This window comes from Scyliorhinus canicula, chromosome 17, assembly GCF_902713615.1.
Source record: "Scyliorhinus canicula chromosome 17, sScyCan1.1, whole genome shotgun sequence".
Classification (NCBI taxonomy): Eukaryota; Metazoa; Chordata; class Chondrichthyes; order Carcharhiniformes; family Scyliorhinidae; genus Scyliorhinus; species Scyliorhinus canicula.
The window spans coordinates 3,605,037-3,627,386 of NC_052162.1; the positions used below are offsets into that span (position 1 = coordinate 3,605,037).

At 45.4% G+C, this 22,350-nt stretch overlaps 1 protein-coding gene across 6 annotated transcripts in view; it reads right to left on the bottom strand.

The window, feature by feature from the left end:
* Positions 1-8,332: 8,332 nt before the first annotated feature.
* The window catches only part of fgf13a (fibroblast growth factor 13a), a 672,043-nt gene continuing 658,025 nt past the window's right edge, over positions 8,333-22,350 (bottom strand). For all 6 annotated transcript variants that reach the window (XM_038774368.1, XM_038774370.1, XM_038774369.1 and 3 more), the window contains one exon: positions 8,333-9,754. In XM_038774368.1, the coding sequence (XP_038630296.1) occupies positions 9,621-9,754 (134 nt within the window). In that variant the 3' untranslated portion in view covers positions 8,333-9,620. The remainder of the gene's footprint in view (positions 9,755-22,350) is intronic.

The window sequence follows — 22,350 nt, forward strand, 5'->3', positions numbered from 1 at the left end:
GGTAGCATGGTGGTTAGCATAAATGCTTCACAGCTCCAGGGTCCCAGGTTCGATTCCCGGCTGGGTCACTGTCTGTGTGGAGTCTGCACGTCCTCCCCCTGTGTGCGTGGGTTTCCTCCGGGTGCTCCGGTTTCCTCCCACAGTCCAAAGATGTGCGGGTTAGGTGGATTGGCTGTGATAAATTGCCCGTAGTGTCCTAATAAAAGTAAGGTTAGGGGGGGGGGGGGTTGTTGGGTTACGGGTATAGGGTGGATACGTGGGTTTGAGTAGGGTGATCATGGCTCGGCACAACATTGAGGGCCGAAGGGCCTGTTCTGTGCTGTACTGTTCTATGACTTCTATGACCGAACCCTGTGGCACCTCACTAGTTACATCTTGTAATTTATTCCGACTCTCTGTCTCCTGTCTATCAGCCAGCCTTCTATCCAAGCTAATAAATTACCCCTACTCCCATGTGATCTCACCTTGTGAATTAACCTTCTGTGCGGCACCTTATCAAAGGCCTTCCAGAAGTCCAGATATACTACATCTACTGGATCCCCATTATCCATTTTGCTTGTTACACCTTTGAAGAACTCTAGCAAATTAGTCAAATATGATTTACCCTTCATAAAATCACGCTGCCTCTGGTGGATTGTGTTTTCATTTTCAAAATGTCCTGATATTACGTCCTTAATGGATTCTAACTATTTCCCAGCAACAGATGTTAAACTAACTAGTCTGTAATTTCCTACATTCTGCCTTCTTCCTATTTGAATAAGGCCGTTACATTAACATGTTTCCAATCCACAGGAACCTTTCCTGTGTCCAGGTAATTTTGGAATATTATAACCAATGGATCCACTATCTCTGCTGCCACTTTGTTTAACACCCTTGGACGTGGGCCACCAGGCCCTGGGGACTTGTCTCCCCTCAATCCCAATAGTTTGTTGAGTACTGTTTCCCTATTGTTCTAAATTCCTCCCTTTCTATTACCTCTGAATTACCCATTCCTACATGGATGGTACTAGTCTCCTTCACTGTGAAAACTGAGGCAAAATATTGATTTCGCATCTCTGCCTTTTCTGAGTTCCCCGCTATTAACTCTCCGGTTTCATCTTCCAAGGGGCCAACATTCAATTTACTGATTCTCTTCACTTTCATGTACTTATAGAAACTTTTGCTATCCTTTTTGATATTTTGCACTGCCAATAATATTCAATTCCTCTCTGGTCACAGGAGAGATGCCGGAGGACTGGAGGATAGTCAGTGTGGTACCTTTAGAGGCTGGTTTAGCTCACTCGGCTAAATCGCTGGCTTTTAAAGCAGACCAAGCAGGCCAGCAGCACGGTTTGATTCCCGTACCAGCCTCCCCGGACAGGCGCCGGAATGTGGTGACTAGGGGCTTTTAACAGTAACTTCATTGAAGCCTACTCGTGACAATAAGCGATTTTCATTTCATTATTCAAGGAAGGGATAAACCAGGAAACTACAGGCCAGTCAGTCTAACCTCAGTGGTAGGGAAACTATTGGAAACAATTCTGAGAGACAGAATTAATCTGCATTTGGAGAGGCCGAGATTAATCAGGAATAGTCAGCATGGTTTTGTTAAGGGGAGGTCATGTCTGACCAACTTGAGTGGTTTTTCCGAAGAGGTGACCAGGTGTGTAGATGAGGGAAATGCATTTGATATAGTCTACTTGGCCTATAGCGACACGGTGACACAGTGGTTGGCACTGCTGCCTCACAAGAACCTAGGTTCAATTCTGGTCTCGGGTGACTCCCTGTGTGGAGTTTGCAGTCGTTCCCCCCCCCCCCCCCCCCCCCCCCCCCCGGTCTGCGTGGGTTTCCTCTGGATGCTCCAGTTTCCTCCCACAGTCCAAAGTTGTGCAGGTTAGGTGGATTGGCCGTGATAAATTGTCCCTTCGTGTCCAAAGGTTATGTGCGGTTACAGGGACATACGGGGGAGTGGGCACAGATAGGATACTCTTTCACAGGGTCAGTGCAAACTCTAGGGGCCAAATAGCCTCCTTCTGCACTGTAGGGATTCTATGCTTCTGCTAGGTGTTTGATAAGGTTTCACATGGGAGACTGACAGCCCATGGGATCCACGAAAATTTGGCAAATGGGTCCAGAATTGGCCGAGTGGCAGGAAGCAGAGGGTGATGGTCAGAAATAGGAAAGCAGTCACCTTGTTGGGAGTTTTCTATAGGCCCCCCAAGAGCAGCAGAGATGTGGAGAAACAGATTGGGAAACAGATTTTGGAAGTGCAGAAGTCACAGGGTAGTAGTCATGGGTGACTTCAACTTCCCAAACATTGAGTGGAAACACTTTAGATCAAATAGTTTGGATGGGATGGTATTTGTGCAGTGTGTCCAGGAAGCTTTTCTAACACAGTATATAGATTGTCCGACCAGAGGGGAAGCCATATTGGATTTGATACTTGGTAATGAACCAGGGCAAGTGACAGATTTGTTAGTGGGGGAGCATTTTGGAGGTAGTGACCACAATTCTGTGACTTTCACTTTAGTAATGGAGAGGGATAGGTGCGTGCAACAGGGTAAGGTTTACAATTGGGGGAAGGGTAAATACAATGCTGTCAGACAGGAATTGAATTGCATAAGTTGGGAACATAGGCTGTCAGGGAAGGACACAAGTGAAATGTGGAACTTGTTCAAGGAACAGGTACTACGTGTCCTTGATATGTATGTCCCTGTCAGGCAGAGAAGAGATGGTCAAGTGAGAGAACCATGGTTGACAAGAGAGGTTGAATGCTTGTTAAGAGGAAGAAGGAGACCTATGTAAGGCTGAAGAAACAAGGTTCAGACAGGGCGCTGGAGGGATACATGATAGCCAAGAGGGAACTGAAGAAAGAGATTAGGAGAGCTAAGAGAGGGTATGAAAAATCTTTGGCAGGTAGGATCAAGGAAAACTCCAAGGCCTTTTACACATATGTGAGAAATATGAGAATGACTAGAGCGAGGGTAGGTCCGATCAAGGACAGTAACGGGAGATTGTGTATTGAGTCTGAAGAGATAGGAGAGGTCTTGAACGAGTACTTTTCTTCAGTATTTACAAACGAGAGGGGCCATATTGTTGGAGAGGACAGTGTGAAACAGACTGGTAAGCTCGAGGAGATACTTGCTCGGAAGGAAGATGTGTTGGGCGTTTTGAAAAACTTGAGGATAGGCAAGTCCCCCGGGCCTGATGGGATATATCGATGATTCTATGGGAAGCAAGAAATGAAATTGCAGAGCCGTTGGCAATGATCTTTTCGTCCTCACTGTCAACAGGGGTGGGACCAGCGGATTGGAGAGCGGCGAATGTCGTGCCCCTGTTCAAAAAAGGGAATAGGGATAACCCTGGGAATTACAGGCCAGTTATTCTTACTTCGGTGGTAGGCAAAGTCATGGAAAGGGTACTGAGGGATAGGATTTCTGAGCATCTGGAAAGGCACTGCTTGATTAGGGATAGTCAGCACGGATTTGTGAGGGGTAGGTCTTGCCTTACAAGTTTTATTCACTTCTTTCAGGAGGTGACCAAGCATGTGGATGAAGGTAAAGCAGTGGATGTAGTGTACATGGATTTTAGTAAGGCATTTGATAAGGTTCCCCATGGTAGGCTTATGCAGAAAGTAAGGAGGTATGGGATAGTGGGAAATTTGACCAGTTGGATAACGAACTGGCTAACCGATAGAAGTCAGAGAGTGGTGGTGGATGGCAAATATTCAACCTGGAGCCCAGTTACCAGTGGTTTACCGCAGGGATCAGTTCTGGGTCCTCTGCTGTTTGTGATTTTCATTAATGACTTGGATGAGGGAGTTGAAGGGTGGGTCAGTAAATTTGCAGATGATACGAAGATTGGTGGTGTTGTAGATAGTGAGGAGGGCTGTTGTATGCTGCAAAGAGACATAGATAGGATGCAGAGCTGGGCTGAGAAGTGGCAAATGGAGTTTAACCCTGACAAGTGTGAGGTTGTCCATTTTGGAAGGACAAATATGAATGCGGAATACAGGGTTAACGGTAGGGTTCTTGGCAATGTAGAGGAGCAGCGAGATCTTGGGGTCTATGTTCATAGATTTTTGAAAGTTGCCACTCAAGTGGATAGAGCTGTGAAGAAGGCCTATGGTGTGCTAGCTTTCAATAGCAGAGGGATTGAATTTAAGAGCCATGAGGTGCTTATGCAGCTGTACAAAACCTTGGTCAGGCCACATTTGGAGTACTGTGTGCAGTTCTGGTCGCCTCATTTTAGGAAGGATGACGAAGCTTTGGAAAAGGTGCAAAGGAGATTTACCAGGATGTTGCCTGGAATGGAGAGTAGGACTTACGAGGAAAGGTTGAGGGTGCTAGGCCTTTTCTCATTAGAACGGAGAAGGATGAGGGGCGACTTGATAGAGGTTTATAAGATGATCAGGGGAATAGATAGAGTAGACAGTCAGAGACTTTTTCCCCGGGTGGAACAAACCATTACAAGGGGACATAAATTTAAGGTGAATGGTGGAAGATATAGGGCGGATGTCAGAGGTAGTTTCTTTACCCAGAGAGTAGTGGGCATGGAATGCACTGCCTGTGGAAGTAGTTGAGTTGGAAACATTAGGGACCTTCAAGCGGCTATTGGATAGGTACATGGATTATGGTGGAATAATGGAGTGTAGATTAATTTGTTCTTAAGGGTAGCACGGTAGCATTGTGGATAGCACAATTGCTTCACAGCTCCAGGGTCCCAGGTTCGATTCCGGCTTGGGTCACTATCTGTGTGGAGTCTGCACGTTCTCCCCGTGTCTGCGTGGGTTTCCTCCGGGTGCTCCGGTTTCCTCTCACAGTCCAAAGATGTGCAGGTTGGGTGGATTGGCCAGGATAAATTGCCCTTAGATTATCATCGAATTTTGGACACTATGATTAAACTAGGACAAATGTTCGGCACAACATCGTGGGCCGAAGGGCCTGTTCTGTGCTGTATTTTTCTATCTTCCTAATGTTCTATGGTCGAGGGGTGTTTTTCTGACTAGAAGCCTGTGTCCAGTGGAGTCCCGCAGGGATCAGTGTTGGGGCCGTTGCTGTTTGTGGTTTATATAAATGATTTACACATGAATGTAGGAGGGTTGATCAGTAAGTTTGTGGATGATACGAAAATTGGTTGGACAGGTGGAAATTGACGGGCTGGTCAGTGACAAATGGAATTCGACCCGGATAAGTGTGAGGTGATGACCTTGGGCAGGACAAACAAGGCAAGCAATAAATGATAAACGGCAGGACCCTGGGAAGCAGCGAGGATCAGAGGGAGCTTGGTATGCGTGTACACCCGTCCCTTAAGGTAGCCGAGCTGGTGGATAATTGGTTAAAAAGGCATATGGCATATTTTCCTTTATTAGCAGAGGCATAGAGTGTAAGAGCAGAGAGGTTATGCTGGAACTGTATAAAACATTGGTTAGGTCACAGCTAGAGTATTGTGTGCAGTTCTGGAATCCACATTGTAGGAGGGATGTGATAGCCACTGGAAAGGGAGCAGAGGGGATTTACCAGGATGTTGCCTGGGCTGGAGAGTGTTAGTTATGAAGAGAGATTGGATAGACTGGGATTGTTTTCCTTGGAGCAGAGGAGACTGAGGGGAGACATGATTGAGATGGATAACATTATGAGGGGTATAGATAGTGTAGACAGGAAGAAACCTTTCCCCTTGGTGGAGGGATCAATGACCAGGGGGAAGAGATTTAAGGTGAGGCGCAGGAGGTTTAGAGGGGATGTGAGGAAAAACCTTTTCCCCCAGAGGGTGGTGGGAGTCTGGAACTCGCTGCCTAAAAGGGTGGTGGAGGCAGAGACTATTTAAGAAGTATTTAGATGTGTGCTTGCAATCCCAGGGCAGTCAAGACGATGGGCCAAGTGCTGGGAAATGGGATTAGAAGAGTTAGGTGGTTGTTTTTGGCTGGCGCAGACTCGATGGGCCGAAGAGCCTTTTCTGTGTGCTGGGCCCCTGTGACTCTAACTTAATGTAGTTCAATTGATGTAGGAAAGTGTGGCAATGTAATCATACAACAATTGACATTGGCGTCAAAACAGGAAGAGGCTTTTCAACCTGATCAAGCCTCTTTAACCCATTTAATGCGATCATAGCTGACCAGTAACTTATTTTCATCCACCTGCTTTGTCTCCATATCATAAATACCTGGGACCTAAAACAATTGTGTCAATCACAGAATTGCACTGATGAATTGAGGAGCAGCCAGTTTTTTTTGTGATGGAGCGCTCCCAGTTTCCTTTGTATGAAGATTCTCACTTCCCTCTCAAATATCCTGGTGCTGATTTTAAACTTACACCTCCTTGTTCCAGCCTCCCTCAACAGCAGAAGAAGTTTCCATCCACCCTATCAATCCCTTCCCTGATCCCACCCCTGAAGCTTTGAATTTGAGCAAAAGGCAGACTTAACAGGAGGGATGAGTAAAGGCGATGTTCCTGCTGCAATCTCACAATTCATTTACAGAGGGTCCAGGTTTCTGGATCTCTCCTCCACCAATCTTCAACACATCCGAATGAGTTGGGAATCATCCATGACTCTGTGGTAGCATGCTTGGCTCAAGTATCCCTTGCAGAAAGATGAGCTGCTGTGTTGTTGGAGGAGTCATTGTTTGGATGAGATGCTCATCTTCCTTCTTGGGGAAACGTAAAGGATCCCATGTTATTATTTTGCCGAGGAACCAGAGAGCTCTCCCTGCGTTCCAAACCAATCTATAAGCCTAAACTAACACACAAATGCAGATTATCTGATTGCTATCACATTGCTCTTAGAGGGGCCTTGACCTGGACAAATCCTCCTACATTATAACAATGACCTCACTTCAAAAATATTAAATTGTTTTTAAGCACTTTGGGATGGTTTGAAGTTGTTAAACGTTTTCCATAAACGTAATCGTCATGTTCTTTAATGGAAAGGACTAATATTGTTCATTCTGTTCTGAAGTTGATGGACATTTTGTCCACAATTATATCTTCCTTGAGTGCCCCAGCATTGTAAAGATTACCTTCAGCGATTCGGAGAATTGTTGAGATCCCTGGGCCACAGAAGGTGTTGCATATTCCAAAAGGATTGTGTGGAACATGTTTACTTCAGTTCAACACGATCCCTGACATTCTGGGTACTGAGAGGTGTCAATCCTCCAGGATTGTCCTAGAGCTCCAGAAACTAAAGATTAATCTACAGAAACAGTCCGTGAGCAAAAGTGCAGTCAAAAAATTATCGAAGTATTCATAAAGTAGAATGTCATTTCTAAATTATCTTTGATGCCTCAATGGTTACAAAAATGCTGCTGGCAGGATGAAAAGATCAATAGTGAAGCCCCCTCTCTCTCCCCCCCCTCCCCCCCCCCCCCCCCCCCGACCCCCATCCCACCCGCACCCCCCCCCAGCCCAACAGCAATTACTGTTTACCCTGGGGGTCTCTCTGTAGTTCTCACTCCAGAGGGTGTTGTTCCAGCAACAGTAATTCTCTAATGGTGGACTGAAACCCAAGGAAGAATTGACAAATGTTTGACCTTTCCAACAGGACCAGAAGTTTAGCGCTCCAAAGTAAACAGCGGCAAAATCTAATTTACATCAGATGGTGCAAATTCATGTCAGGGCGAATTCACCCATCCTGCACCGTGCAGGGAAGCATGGTCAGAGATCACAAGGCAGGGAACGGTTATTTCAGCATTGTAGCACCATCTCTGACATATCCTGAACTTCTTTCTGAAATAAAATATTAATTTTGCAAAGGACGCTTCAGGCATGAGGCATCAATGTATACACACAGAAACACACACACATACACATACATGCACACCCAGACACGTGCACACAGATGCACAAATACATGTGCACACAGATACACACTCACACAGATAGATACAAACACAGGCAGACACAGATACACACATATATATATTTTTTCTTTAAAAAAAATTTTTTTTAAGAGTACCCAATTATTTTTTCCAATTAAGGGGCAATTGAGAGTGGCCAATCTACCTATCCTGCACATCTTTCGGTTGTGGGGGTGAAACCCACGCAGACACGGGGAGAATGTACAAACTCCACACAGACAGTGACCCAGGGCCGGGATTCGAACCCGGGTCCTCAGCGCCGTAGGCAGCAATGCTAACCACTGTGCCACCGTGCTGCCCCGATACACACATATATACAGATGACACCAAGATAGATACGCACATATCAGCATGTTCAACACACAAGCAACACACGTGCCCAAAAAACAACATACAAAATACAGCAGAACACACATGATCAAGCATAAATCCACACGCAAACATGCAAACGTAGACAAATCAATACGCACGTACACAAATAAAGACACATTTAAAGCATACTTTCATATAAATGTTTTATTCAGTGCATCTGTTAGTGTATACAACAAATAATAAACAACTGACCAGTACAGAAGCAGGAAAGCTGCTCGTACTTTCTAACCAAAGTAATGTTTGGAGCACATTATCCAACATGTTTAAAACACAGATCCTAAGTCATGCAACTCTATCCCATTACCAGCTTTCTCCCATGCAACAGGTAAATCAAAATTAAAATCTAAACTAACTGACAGAATAACAACAATCCTCGGTGTAATGTGTACTAGGATGACCTTAGAGTAAACTGCCCAAAGGGAACATCATTCTCAACAATTCCCACCATGCCCAGTACATTAAAGGAGCGACTGACAAGAGTGCATTACAAATAAGACGTTCCACATTGTTATAAAAATGAAGTCACCCAAAACCCCACAATTTTTTTTTCCAAGAATAAAAACCACCACAACAAGGTCTATGTGCAAATGCATAAGGTGAGGAGTCACGAGGGTGCAATTTGCTAACTGATAGATTTCTGTATCCTAGGTGTTGCACTATAAGATTACCGTTACTACAAATCTAGAAACCCTTATCCTCCAGATTGCTCAAAGTTAACCACTTCGCCTGAGACACTAACTTAATTCCTGCTCATTTTTTGATTGTTTTCCTTTCCGTAACCCTGACTGGTTTTTGAAAGCCATCCTATCCATTGGTTGGAGTATAAAATAACTGTAGACCCGCAGTGTAGCAAAACACTCTTATTGGACTAAAGAAAAGAGACAGATGGGTTAGTGTGTCAAGTGGGGCCGAACAGCATTGAGCCAAGGACATGATGCAATTACTTTGTTTTGTGTGTTCCTCACTCCTTTAGTAAAACCCAAAGGTATCTACATTCCTCTGGAAAAAGCAAATGTGGTCTGGTTCTTTTTTTCGTGTGTGTACGTTCATTGCTGAATGGTAAACTTGTTTTCAGCTTGCGAACAGGTTGTGATTTTTTATTTAATATGATTCCTTTCCCCGAGACAGGTCTGACGATGGGACAAAATGGCGTTTCTTCCACCGCACCACATCCCAAGGATGAGGTTTCATTGGCTGTCCGGGTGTTTGGTGAGATGAACAAGCGTTTTCTCGGCTACAATTATCGGGATTTATCCACTGACAGAACCTAAAAGGCTGATAGAGTGCAACTTTACTCAGCTCGGTAGCTTGTTTCCTGAATCATTTTTTTTTTACAACAGAAAGACACTGTCTGCTAGTGATATGTCGGCGGCGTCTGTACGTGGTTCGTCTGGACACGGCTCGAGCCTCCACCCGGCTACGTTGATTCAGTCTGACTCACAGCCTTGCCCCCGTTTAACACGGCAGAGGCACTTCTGCTTTTGGTGGGTGTTCCAGACCGCGAGAGGACCTCTGCCAACTCGTGTAGTGATGGTTCTCTGTAGAGGGCAACTGAAAATCAAAGAGGAAATCAACGTTAGTTAACATAACCAGCATCTATGTGCCCAACTGCAGGTGTACAATTGGAGCTGCTCATCTGTCCTGCATTGCAATCAACCCAGGATGCATTTAAAGGAAAGTCAGATAAACACAAAAGTAGGTGGTTATTCTGAGAGGGTAAAATGATGTCGAGTGGGGGAGGCACATGTGGACACAACCGAACCCTGCCCCGTATAACTGAGGCACAGCCGCCTATGTTTTCGTATTCAAATCCCCTGGCAATAAACAATTGCATTATATTAATTTCCCGAATTACTTGCTCTAATTACTTTGCAATTCACATCATGAAATACCCAGTTCACACGGCATCTCAGAGCTCTGCAATCTCTCATCGTTTAGATCATAAGCTTCTTTTTTTATCCTTCCTGCCAAAATGGACAATTTCCCATTTTCCCACATTATACTCCATTTGCCAGATCTTTGCCCACTTGCCTAGCCTGTCAACATTGAGATGACTGTAAGAAATTGTTATATTTTGTATTTGTGGCAGTAATGTTATTAAAAGCCCAGGTTTAAATTACACACAAACAGTGTGACTGCTAAAGCTGTGATTAAGGGGCTGTAGAAGGTAAGGTAATCATTGATTTTCACAATTTACCTGTTACAAGAGATGGCACAGGGCTAAAGAGCTGGCTTTTAAAGCAGACCAAGGCAGGCCAGCAGCATGGTTCAATTCCTGTACCAGCCTCCGGAATGTGGCGACTTGGGGCTTTTCACAGTAACTTCATTTGAAGCCTACTTGTGACAATAAGTGATTTTAATTTCAATGGAATATTGTTTATAGAAAGGAGGTTCCCAGAGGGTGTAAATAATTTATGAGGGAGTGGTGTTTAGTCCTAGCTAATCAGGTTATGAGACATCTCAGTGGGATACAGATGATATAATTAATGGGTGGAACCAGGTCTGTCAGTATATGTAGCAGTATGCTAGAGGATTTTAATCATCAAGGCAGAAGGATTTTCAGTTTGTTCTCGAAAGGATCTCTCTTCAATGGTCTGAACAGAGAACAGCAAGCAACCCTGATTTGCTAACTTTATTTATAAGTGGATTTTGAACTGTATTAAGTTGTCTGGATGGAATATATATAGTAGCAGGTGTCGATAGTGAGTTAAGGTTTTTCCTTTCATTTAACTGTTAAGTATAAAGCTATTTCTTTGGTGTAAATGTGGTTAATTCTATGTTTAAATTAAAGCTTATTTTAACATAAAAGTTCCCTATTGGTCAGAGTCATGAAACAAAATGAAAATGAAAAATGAAATGAAAATCGCTTATTGTCACGAGTAGGCTTCAATTAAGTTACTGTGAAAAGCCCCTAGTCGCCACATTCCGGCGGCTGTCCGGGGATCGAACCGTGCTGCTGGCCTGCTTAGTCTGCTTTAAAAGCCAGCGATTTAGCTCAGTGAGCTAAACCAGCCCCTGGAGTGAAGTATCCTTTCCTCACAGTTTTACAAATTTTAAATTGTTTGCAGTTTCCTGTTCAGTATCCTAACAAAAACAGGTTCCTGCTCCGGTATCCTAACAAAATTCTTTTGTACCCTCCTTATGTCACAACCTACTTTCCTACCTATCTTTGTGTCGTCTACAAATTTAGCAACCATACCTTTGGTCCCTTCATCCAAAATATTTATCTAAATTGTAAAACGTTGAGGGTCCGGACTGCTCCCTGCGGCACTGTCATGTGAGAGTACCTTTAAGAAATGGGTGTTTTAAAATGTACCTTTAAGAAATGGAGCAGTTCATGTTACTAGAGTGATGTCAGAATGTGGGTGGGGCTGAGATCTACTTCTGCTTTTTAGTTTCAGTTTGAGAAAATACTTGGGTGTGTCTGTGTTTTTCAGTGAGCTGCATCTGAAGTTAAAACAAAGGGCTGTAATGTTGATCTCTGCCATCCAAAGACTATCTATGGATCACTTGGTGAACCCAGAATTGTAAAAGGTCTCAGTATTGAATGTAAACCTAATGTGCTCCTGTTTGAAGGTTTGTGGATGTTAAAAGGACAGCTTACAGGATTACTTAGTGTTGTATTCTTTGGGGGTTGTATTTGAATTAATGGTTGCTAAGATGTTCACTGTTTGTTTTAAAAAAGGTTAACTTGCGTTCATAGAATAAACATTGTTTTGGTTTAAAGAAATACTTGGGGCTGGTTTAGCACACTGGGCTAAATTGCTGGCTTTTAAAGCCGACCAAGGCAGGCCAGCAGCACGGTTGAATTCCTGTACCACCCTCCCCGAACAGGCGCCGGAATGTGGCGACTAGGGTTTTTTCACAGTAACTTCATTGAAGCCTACTCCTGACAATAAGCGATTTTCATTTCATTTCATTTCATTTCATTTTCTGCTGTACCACACCTGTAGAGTGGGCAGTGTGCTCCCCATACCACAATCTATTAAAAGCTGTGGGTCAGGTGAACTCCATGATACACTTTGGGGTTCTATAAACCCTGACCCATAACAGACACACCACTAATTACATCCTGACAACCATGAAAAGACCCATATATAGATACTCTCTGTTTCCTGTCAGCTTGGCAACCCTCTATCCATGCCAATATCTTACATCCTACACCGAATCTCGTCAGGAAGAAGTCTAGCAACACTTTTGACGTGGCACTTTGTCAAATGCTTTCTGGATATCTAAGTACAGTACATCCACAGGTTCTCCTTTATCCTCAGCACCAGTTACTTCCTCAAATAACTCCAATAAACTTCCTTTCACAAACCATGTTGACATAGCCCTGCCTGATTACCGTGAATTTTTCCAAGTGTCCCGCTATAATAGCTTCTCTCTGACCGGTGGTACGCTAATTGGCCTATAGTTTCCTGCTTTATGTCTCCCTTTCACTTTTTGATTAAAGGAGTCATATTCGTTATTTTCCAATCGAATGGCACCTTCCCCGAATCTTGGGAATTTTGGAAAATTAAAACCAGCACATCAGCTATCTCACTCACCACTTTCTTTAAGACCCTGGGAAGAAGTCCAGCAGGACTGGGGATTTGACAGCACACAGCTCCAACAATTTGCTCAGTGCCATTTCCCTGGTGAGCGTAGCTTTCTTGACTTTCCCCCCACCTTCCATTTCCTGATTTACAGCTCGTTCTGGGATGCTGCATGTAACCTCTATAGTGAAGACTGATGCAAAATACCTGTACAATTCATGTACCATTTCCTTATTTTTCATTCTTAATTTCTTAGACTCACTTTCTGTGGGACCAACACTCACTTTGTTAACTCTCTCTTTGAAGAGCCAAATACTATCTGCTTTGTGCTTCTACCTTGCTTTCTCTTGAACTCTAATTTTTCCTTCCTATTGATCTTCTTTTTCATTTTTTGCTGTTTTTTATATTCTCTCCAATCTTCTGAGCTATCACCCATCCTTGCACAAATATATTTTTTCTTTACGTTTGGTACTAGCTTTAACTCTTTTATTTAACTACAGATGATGGGTCCTCGCCTTAAAAAATTATTTTCTCGTTGGAATGTATCTATTCTGTGTATTTTGAAATATCCCATCAAATGTCCACCAGTGCATCCCTATTGACCTATCCTTAACCTTATTTATCAGTTCACTTTATCTTGTTTTTATTTCATGCCCTCACAACTGTCCTTATTTAGGTTTAAAATACTAATCTTGGACCCACTGTTCTCTGCCTCAAACTGAATGTGAATTAGTATTATGATCGCTGCTACCTAGGCTTGCCTTCACTATAAATCACAGAATTGCCACAGATGGAAGCCATTCGGCCCATCGTGTCTGCACTGACTTTCAAACGAGCATCGTGACTTAGTGCCATTCTCCTGCCTTATCCCCATAGCCCTGCACATTATTTCTATTCAAATTATCACCTAATGCCCTCTTGAATGTCTTGGTTAAACCTGCCTCCACCACAATTCCAGACACAATGGGTGGGATTCTCCGATCACCGATGCCGAAATCGGGGGCGGTGCTGCTTTTGCGATGCTCTGTCCTCCAAAAACGGCATACTCGGGGAGCATATCGCACGCCGTATGGATGGCCTCAGGACGTCACCTGAGGCCCTCCCCCGATACTCCGCCCCGATAGGCCAAGTCCCTGACGGTGTTGGGCGGGTGTGCTCACGCTGTTCGGGAACCTCGCGTGGCGACTGTAGACTGAGTCCAGCGCCGCCACAGTCGGGGAGGAGCTGTTCCGCGGGCAGGGGTCCTTGGCGGGGACTGGTGGGGGATAGTCCGGGGGTGGTGAGGCTGGCAAGAGACAGCAGGTTTTGACAGATCGGGTCTGCGCACGGCCGGCGCCCTGTTGCACGGCACGGCCGCCATTGTGCACATGCGTGGCCACTGACCCGGCCATTCTCCAGCCGTAAGGCAGCACGGTAGCATTGTGGATAGCACAATCACTTCACAGCTCCAGGGTCCCAGGTTCGATTCCGGCTTGGGTCACTGTCTGTGCGGAGTCTGCACATCCTCCCCGTGTGTGCGTGGGTTTCCTCTGGGTGCTCCGGTTTCCTCCCACAGTCCAAAGATGTGCGGGTTAGGTGGATTGGCCATGATAAATTGCCCTGAGTGTCCCTTAGTGTTGGGTGGGGTTACTGGGTTATGGGGATAGGGTGGAGGTGTTAACCTTTGGTAGGGTGCTCTTTCCAGGAGCCGGTGCAGACTCGATGGGCCGAATGGCCTCCTTCTGCACTGTAAATTCTATGTATTCTATGTGTTTCCGCAGGTAAAGCTGTGGAAATAGCCGCAGGATCGGAGAATCCAGCCCAACATTCCAGACCCCAACCACTCGCTGGGTGAAAAAGGTTTTTCTCACATCACATTTACTTCCTTTGCAAATCACTTTAAATCTGTGCCCTCTCATTCTTGATTCTTTTAAGAGGGGGAACAGTTTCTCCCCGTCTACTCTGTCCATCCCCCTCAGGATTTTGAACATCTCGATCATTCAAGATGTTCAGGTAATTAATTAATTAATTCCATCTCATTGCAATAAATCTGGTCCAGTCTAGCCTGCTCTCTGATTGGTGCCAGAGCGTGCTCTTCTAAGAAAGCATCCCAAAAACTCCTATAAATTCCTCATCTAGGCTACCTTTGGCCATCTTATTTTTCCAGTCAAATGTAGATTAAAATTCCCCATGCTTAATGCTGTAGCTTTCTGACAACTTTCCATTATTTCTTCCTTTAAACCCAGTCCTACCTTACAGTTACTGTTGCATGGCCTGTACACCATTCCACAAGTGACATCTTTGCCTTTATCATTTCTCAGCTCTATCCAAACTCTTTCTACATCCTGGTTTCTCTCTAACATTGTTAAAATCATCATTAATTAGCAGAGCCACCCCTCCACCTTGTCCTAACTTTCTGTCTCACCTAAAAGTCATGTGCCCTTCAGTATTCAGGTTCCAATCTATGCCATACCACAGCCATGTCTCTGAAATGGCCACCAGACCATACTATTTATTTTTTAGTACAACTGATGTTAATTGTTGAACAAACAAAATCCCAGAGGGAAACTTGGCTTACGGGCCATTGCCTTTTCCCTTTAATATTCTGAAAATGGAAACATACTGAACTCAGCAGGAGGATCCAGCAACACTTTTGGGATTTTAAATTTAAAGTTAAAGTGTTTATTAACAAGAAGAAAAGAAAACTTAAGTACGCGGGATTACAGTTACACAGTTGGAATTAGTCTCACAAAACATTCTCCCCAAAAGACTCCCAACTTGTTCAGGCCCACAAGTAAACATCCTCCAGGCAACACTCTGTAATAGATACTTAACCAGAGCATAATGGTGATATTATCCAAGTCAAAGCTCTCCTGCAAAATTCTCCGCCGGCAGGATCCCCTGCTTCGCCGGCAGCGCACCCGATGGCAGGGAGTTTCTTGACGGAGTAGGGTGGCCACAATGGGGAACCCCCTTGTCCGGCTGCGGGAACGGAGAATGCAGCTGCCAGCGAGGACGCGCCAAGCCAGACAACGAGGCTAGCGTGACGGGGAATCCCACCCATTGTCTCTTTAACAAAGGCCTCTCAATTCACTTCCACTCTGCTGTCGCAATCCAAGAAACAAGACTGCTTTTCACAGCCCAAGCCTTTTCTGCTTTGACTGGACGGCTGATTTAATCTTCACCTTCCCTAACCTGGAGCTGTTTTCAGCAGGTCCTCTTCACACAGTCAACTACCAATACTCTCAACAGCTCTCCTTAAATATCCTTTACCCTCCAATGTTATTTTCCTCAGTCTTTGAAGTCAACTTTTCCAAAACATAAAAATCTTTCATGTTTTCCTATGGTCCTGGGTTCGGGTCAAATAGATTTTAATAAGCTTCCCAAGTTGCAAAAGTTCCTTATTCCCCTTCGAAATGTAACAGCTGAAAGGTCCCACATGCAAATTCCTAACCTTAACATATTTACTTAGAAAAGCCAAGTCTCATTACAAATCCATCAGCAAACACTTTTACTCCTTTTCCCTTAATTATTCCAGAGAAATGTTCTCCATTCAACATTTCCCAGCTTAATTATATCATTTTCACTCACAGCCACACAGACGTTTTTGCGAAATAACACAATATTCCCCCAAAATAGAAACATACATCGATCCTCACATTCTATTTGCGTTAACAGTTCATCTGTTTTGAATGCTACGTGCATTCAGATACAGACCCTTTAGTTTTGTCCTTGTAGTATTTTTGGAACCTTAGGTCTTTTCTGATGCTTTCCTTTAGAGTTGTACTCTCTGTTCCTTTTCATAGAATTTACAGTCCAGAAGGAGGCCATTCAGCCCATCGAGTCTGCACCGGCTCTTGGAAAGAGCACCCCACCCAAGGCCCACACCTCCACCCTCTCCCCATAACACAGTAACCCCACCCAACACTAAGGGCAATTTTGGACACTAAGGGCAATTTAGCCTGGCCAATCCACCTAACCTGCACATCTTTGGACTGTGGGAGGAAACTGGAGCACCCGGAGGAAACCCACGCAGACACGGGGAGGACGTGCAGACTCCGGACAGACAGTGACCCAGCGGGGTATCGAACCTGGGACCCTGGAGCTGTGAAGCGATTATGCTATCCACAATGCTACCGTGCTGCCCCTAACCACCCGGCAGTTTTTAATGGTTTGGGGGACCTCCTCGGTGCCATTACGACTGGTCCGTGTTTGTGGAAACCAGGCATAAACGGTGCTGTGGCGAGGTCACCGAGGCACGGCTGTTAGGTTTTGGCACCGGGGGAATCCTGCGAATGTATCATCTAAATATGCTGACCTGGATCTCACCCAGCATTCCGAGCGTCACAAATCTCACGAGATTCAACCGCCTCGCCCTGCCGCCATGTCAGGCTCGACGAGTCCGTTAAAATGTGCCGTCTATAACATATTTAACTTCCTAAAACATCCCAAAGTGACTCACTGTATCGTTATCACCCTATCAGCACTGTGGGTGTACTTACACCCTCCCTAATAGCACCATAGGTGTACCTACACCCACCCAAACAGCACAATGGGTGTACCTACACCCTCCCTAACTGCACTGTGGCTGTACCTACACCTTCCCCAACAGCACAATGTATACCTGTACCCTCCCTAACAGCACAATGGTTGTACCTACTCTTTCCCTAACAGCATTGTGGGTGGCTTGTTAATTACATTCAAATTTATTCAGATGTATCACAATGAGGTTCCTACACTTTGTCGGCAGGAACCTCGTTACATCATCAGCGAGTGTAGTGGGAAAACGGGAAACACTATCCCGCCAGCGAGAATCAGGGGGGCGGGATTCTCTGCCGGTGGGATTCTCCATTTTGCAGGGCTCCGGGGGTTTCCCAGCGGCGTGGGGCTGCCCCACAATGGGAAACACCATTGGCCGGCTGGCGTAACGGAGCTAGTGGGTCAGGGCAGAAATGTGGCACAGTGAGGCAGAGCATCCAGCCCGGGGTTTCCTGACGCTTGCGATATTTTTCACCCCCGTCGCTGTTCTCTCCGATGGTTAACATCGGCACAAATCATCCCCATTGACTCAACAGCTTCCTCCTGCATTCATTATCTTCTTTTATTGTCCTTCATTTAGAACCAGGGCCCTGGTGCTCAAATTCAGTCCCCAGTGAAACAATATACTTGATCCAACTTGTCCAAAATCTTTCAAACGTTGACTACTTCTATCATGTCACTTCTTTGCCCTCTCAGGAGGGAAGAAACATAGGGGTAGTCGACCTTTTCTCAGGTGGGATTTACTGGCCTCGTTGAACCAACTTAGTGATGCGATGAGGCCATTGACTCTTGCGAGAGGCCTCTTCCGAGATTTGAGTCGCTTGAGACGTCTCGCGAGGTTCAACTGAACCTTACGAGACGTCGCGATCTGGATCTCACCCTCGCTGGACATAAATTTCTGGAAAAACTTAGCGGGTTAGGCCGCATCTGTGGAGAGAGACAGCATTTCAGGTCGATCATCTTTCATCTGATCCCATGGGTCAAGAAAAATGAAATGAAATGAAATTGCTTATTGTCACAAGTAGGCTTCAATGAAGTTACTGTGAAAAGCCCCTAGTTGCCTCATTCCGGCACCTGTTCAGGGAGGCTGGTACAAGAATTGACCCGTGCTGCTGGCCTGCCTGGATCTGCTTTAAAAGCCAGCAATTTAGCCCTGTGCTAAACCAGCCCCTAACCACCATGAGTAGTAATGAAAGGTCATCAACCTGAAACCCTAACTCTATTTTTATTCACAAACACTGCTTGACCTGCTGCGTTTTTCCAGCAATTATTGTTCTTATATCAGATTGAAGTCGTTCGATCATTTTAAATTACCTCTTTCCATGCCGTAAGTTCTATAAAAATCCTCCCTTTGTTTTAGTTCATGTGGGATCTTGCCAACAGTTTAAAGTACTCATCAGCAGGGGCTGGTTTAGCACAGTGGGCTAAACAGCTGGCTTGTAATGAGAATAATGCCAGCAGCGTGGTTTTGATTACCGTACTGGCCTCCCCGAACAGGCGCCGGAATGTGGTGACTAGGGGCTTTGCACAGTAACTTCATTGAAGCCTACTTTTGACAATAAGTGATTATTATTCCTGAAAACAGCTTGGGAATTAAACATAGTGAATAGTGATTGGAAAATACAATGAAAAGCAGGCTACTGAAAGATTCTACCTCAGAGAGAAATCGCTTGATCTAACATCATCTTCACAAATGAAGACATGAGCTTGTTTTTCTTGACACGCTAAAGGCTAGCACTATGAAGCTCATTCAATTGGCCGATTAGGATGTGACTGAGAGAGGATCATTTTGGAAAAAGAGTTTGAATCATATTCATTGCGAAGCAACTATGTGAAAAGACTCCATGGTAGTGAGCCTTGGTGAACACAATGTCCCCCAGTGCCTGTTGAGGTTTTATTCTCCGTCCTGACATATGATTGTCATCTTCCTCACGCCTTCATTGTAAATGTCAGAAGAAATAGAAACTGGAGTTGGTCATTCGGTCCTCCGGGCCTTCTCACATTCCATAAGGTCATAGAATAGTTATAGTGCTGGAGGAGGCCATTCAGCCTGTCATGTCCATGTTGGTTCCCAGCAAGAGCAACTCACCTTGTTCTATTCCCCACCTTTTCCCTGTCGTCTGAAAACATCTTTTTTTCATATAATGTCCCAATTCTGTTTTGTAAGCCGCATTTGAATCTGTCTCCAGCACGCTCCCATGTCGTGCATTCCAGATCCTAATTCCTCGCTGTGTAAAGAGGTTTTCCTTCACATTGTCTCTAGTTCTTTTGTCAGTTATAATTGATGTTCTCCGGTTCTGGACCCTTCTACCAGTGGAAGGTTTCTCTCCATCTACTCAGAGTAAAGCATCACCCATTGAAGACAGAGCTGAGGAGGAATTTCTCTCTCAGGGGATAGTGAATCTATGGAATTCTTTACAGCAGAGAGCTGTAAAAGCTGGGTCGTAAAATGTGTTCAATAGTTTTGATCAGTAAGGGAATCAAGGGTTATGGGGGGAAGGAGGGGAGAGTGGAGTTAAGGATTATATCAGGTCAGTCATGATCGCATTGGACTGAATGATATCAGAGGACCAATTCCGGAAAGCGGGGCATCATTGCTAACAGCCGCTGTTCCGGCTGGTCCTGAATGTGGGCACACACCAATTAGCCAGGGAAGGACAAAACAGATTCAATCATAACGCAGCAAAGTGCCAGTCAGAACGTTCAGACCGAGCCCAACAATTCTCAAAACTGTGAAAAAAACAGAAGTCTTAGTAATTTGCAGCAGGTGAGGGAACAGCTGAAGAAATTGGTTATGTCTTCTTCGAAGCTGAAGACGAGAGGATAAGTAGGAATTTTGATAAAGTGGGAGAAAGAAATTGGGAGAGTGTCCGCGCAATCAGAGACTATCTTGACATTACCTTTGTAGATTTACCAAATATTAATTACAAAACATGGGCGTGATCCATCGTCCTCGTCCCGGCTCCGGCGCAATGGGGCCGGTGGTCCACGTGAGAAACCTCTTGCGAGATTTACCGGCCTCGTGATCCCGTGAGGCGTCACGATCCGGATCCAACCCATTGAGGGCGAGATCCAGATTTAAGTGAGTTTCAACTTTTTGACTGGCACTTTGCTTATGATTGAATCTGTTTTGTCATTCCCTGGCTAATTGGTGTGTGCCCACATTCAGGACCAGCCAAGGCAGCGGCTGTTACCAAAGGTGTCCCGCTTTCCGGAATTGGTCCTCTGATATCATCAAGATGTATCCGGTGGGCTCAGGCCCCGACAGCCCAGGAGATGTCGCAGTTGGGGAGTCAGGCAGAGCTTGAGAAGAGGGAGAGACGATCAGGGCGGTGGTGGGGGTTCAGGAGGGGAAGAGGAGGGGGCAAGGAGATTGTGAGGAGGGGGCAAGGGGATCAAGAAAGGGGGCGTGAAGAGATAGAGAGGGATGGGAGATGGGGAGGAGGATATGAGGAGATAGGAAGAAGGTGGCAAAGAAATTGGGAGAAGGATCTTAAGGAGGTAAGGAGGAAGGGGTGGGAGATCGGGTTGGGGAAAAGTGATCGGGCGAGCGGTAAGATCAGGGGGTCAAGCTTGAGAGGATAGGAGCCATGGAGGTCAGGAGGAGGGAGTGAAGAAATCAAGAGGTGGGAAGGGCGAAGTTCAGGAGGAAGGGTGGGAGTTGAGGAGATTGGGAGGTGGGGTGTAGTGGGGGAGTTTTGTTGGGAGGTGGGGTGTAAGGAAATGGGGGGGGGGATCTGTGTGGAGGAGAGATCTGGGGACTGCTTTGCGGGGGGGGGGGGGGATGGAGTGGAGGTGAGGTGTGAGCTTGAACTGGCAGAAGTTGGTTGTTTTAATGTGCAGCCACAGGGAGCACTTGCACTTTTCCATCTCCGTTCGGGTGATTACTACTTTAGATCTGCCAAAAGTGTCGACAGCCTGCATGGCACACCAGCTTTAGGCTGGTGCAGTAATCAATGCCAGGGCGTCTAATTAATTTGGCACATGGTGCTCGCCCAGTGCCAATTGAGTGTGTACATCACACACCATATTGTACAATTTGGTCATGATTTTTCACTCATCTGATTCAATTACCAGACCTCCATCTCTCTGCCTCGTTTAAAGATTCTCCTTAAAAACCATCCTTTTCATAAACCGCCCCAGAGCGTTGTGGGGGGTCTCCGTGAGGCATCATAGGGCATGTTTCAATATCAAAGGAGCTTTGTAAATCTGCTAGCTGTTGTTCTTGCTGTTGTTGCATTTAAATTTCGCCCAAATGCAAGCTCCATCCTCAAAATGCACACGGTTATATATTCGGGACAAACTGCAATCATGTCGCCTCTACATGGTGTCTTGTTGCCATGGTGAATAAATAACTGCAACAATCTACCGCCTTCTCAAGGCCAACTCGGAATGGAAATGCATGCCAGCAGTTCCACTGACACCCAGATCCCCAAAACACACAAAATAGTCACTGAAACATTTTAAAACAATAAATCACATATCTGAATCACCTGGGTTCACAACCTTGGTGCCCTATTTGATCTCAAAATGAGCTTCTGACCATAAACCGAGGCCATCGTCAAGATGATCAGAGAGTAGTGGGGGCATGGAATGCACTGCCTGTGGAAGTAGTTGAGTCGGAAACATTCGGGACCTTCAAGCGGCTATTGGATAGGTACATGGCTTACGGTAGAATAATGGAGTGTAGATTAATTTGTTCTTAAGGGCAGCACGGTAGCATTGTGGATAGCACAATTGCTTCACAGTTCCAGTGTCCCAGGTTCGATTCTGGCTTGGGTCACTGTCTGTGCGGAGTCTGCACATCCTCCCCGTGTCTGCGTGGGTTTCCTCCGGGTGCTCCGGTTTCCTCCCACAGTCCAAAGATGTGCAGGTTAGGTGGATTGGCCATGATAAATTGCCCTTAGTGTTGGGTGGGGTTACTGGGTTATGGGGATAGGATGGAGGTGTTGACCTTGGGTGGGGTGCTCTTTCCAAGAGCCGGTGCAGACTCGATGGGCCGAATGGCCTCCTTCTGCACTGTAAATTCAATGATAATCTATGATTAATCTAGGACAAAGGTTCGGCACAACATCGTGGGTCGAAAGGCCTGTT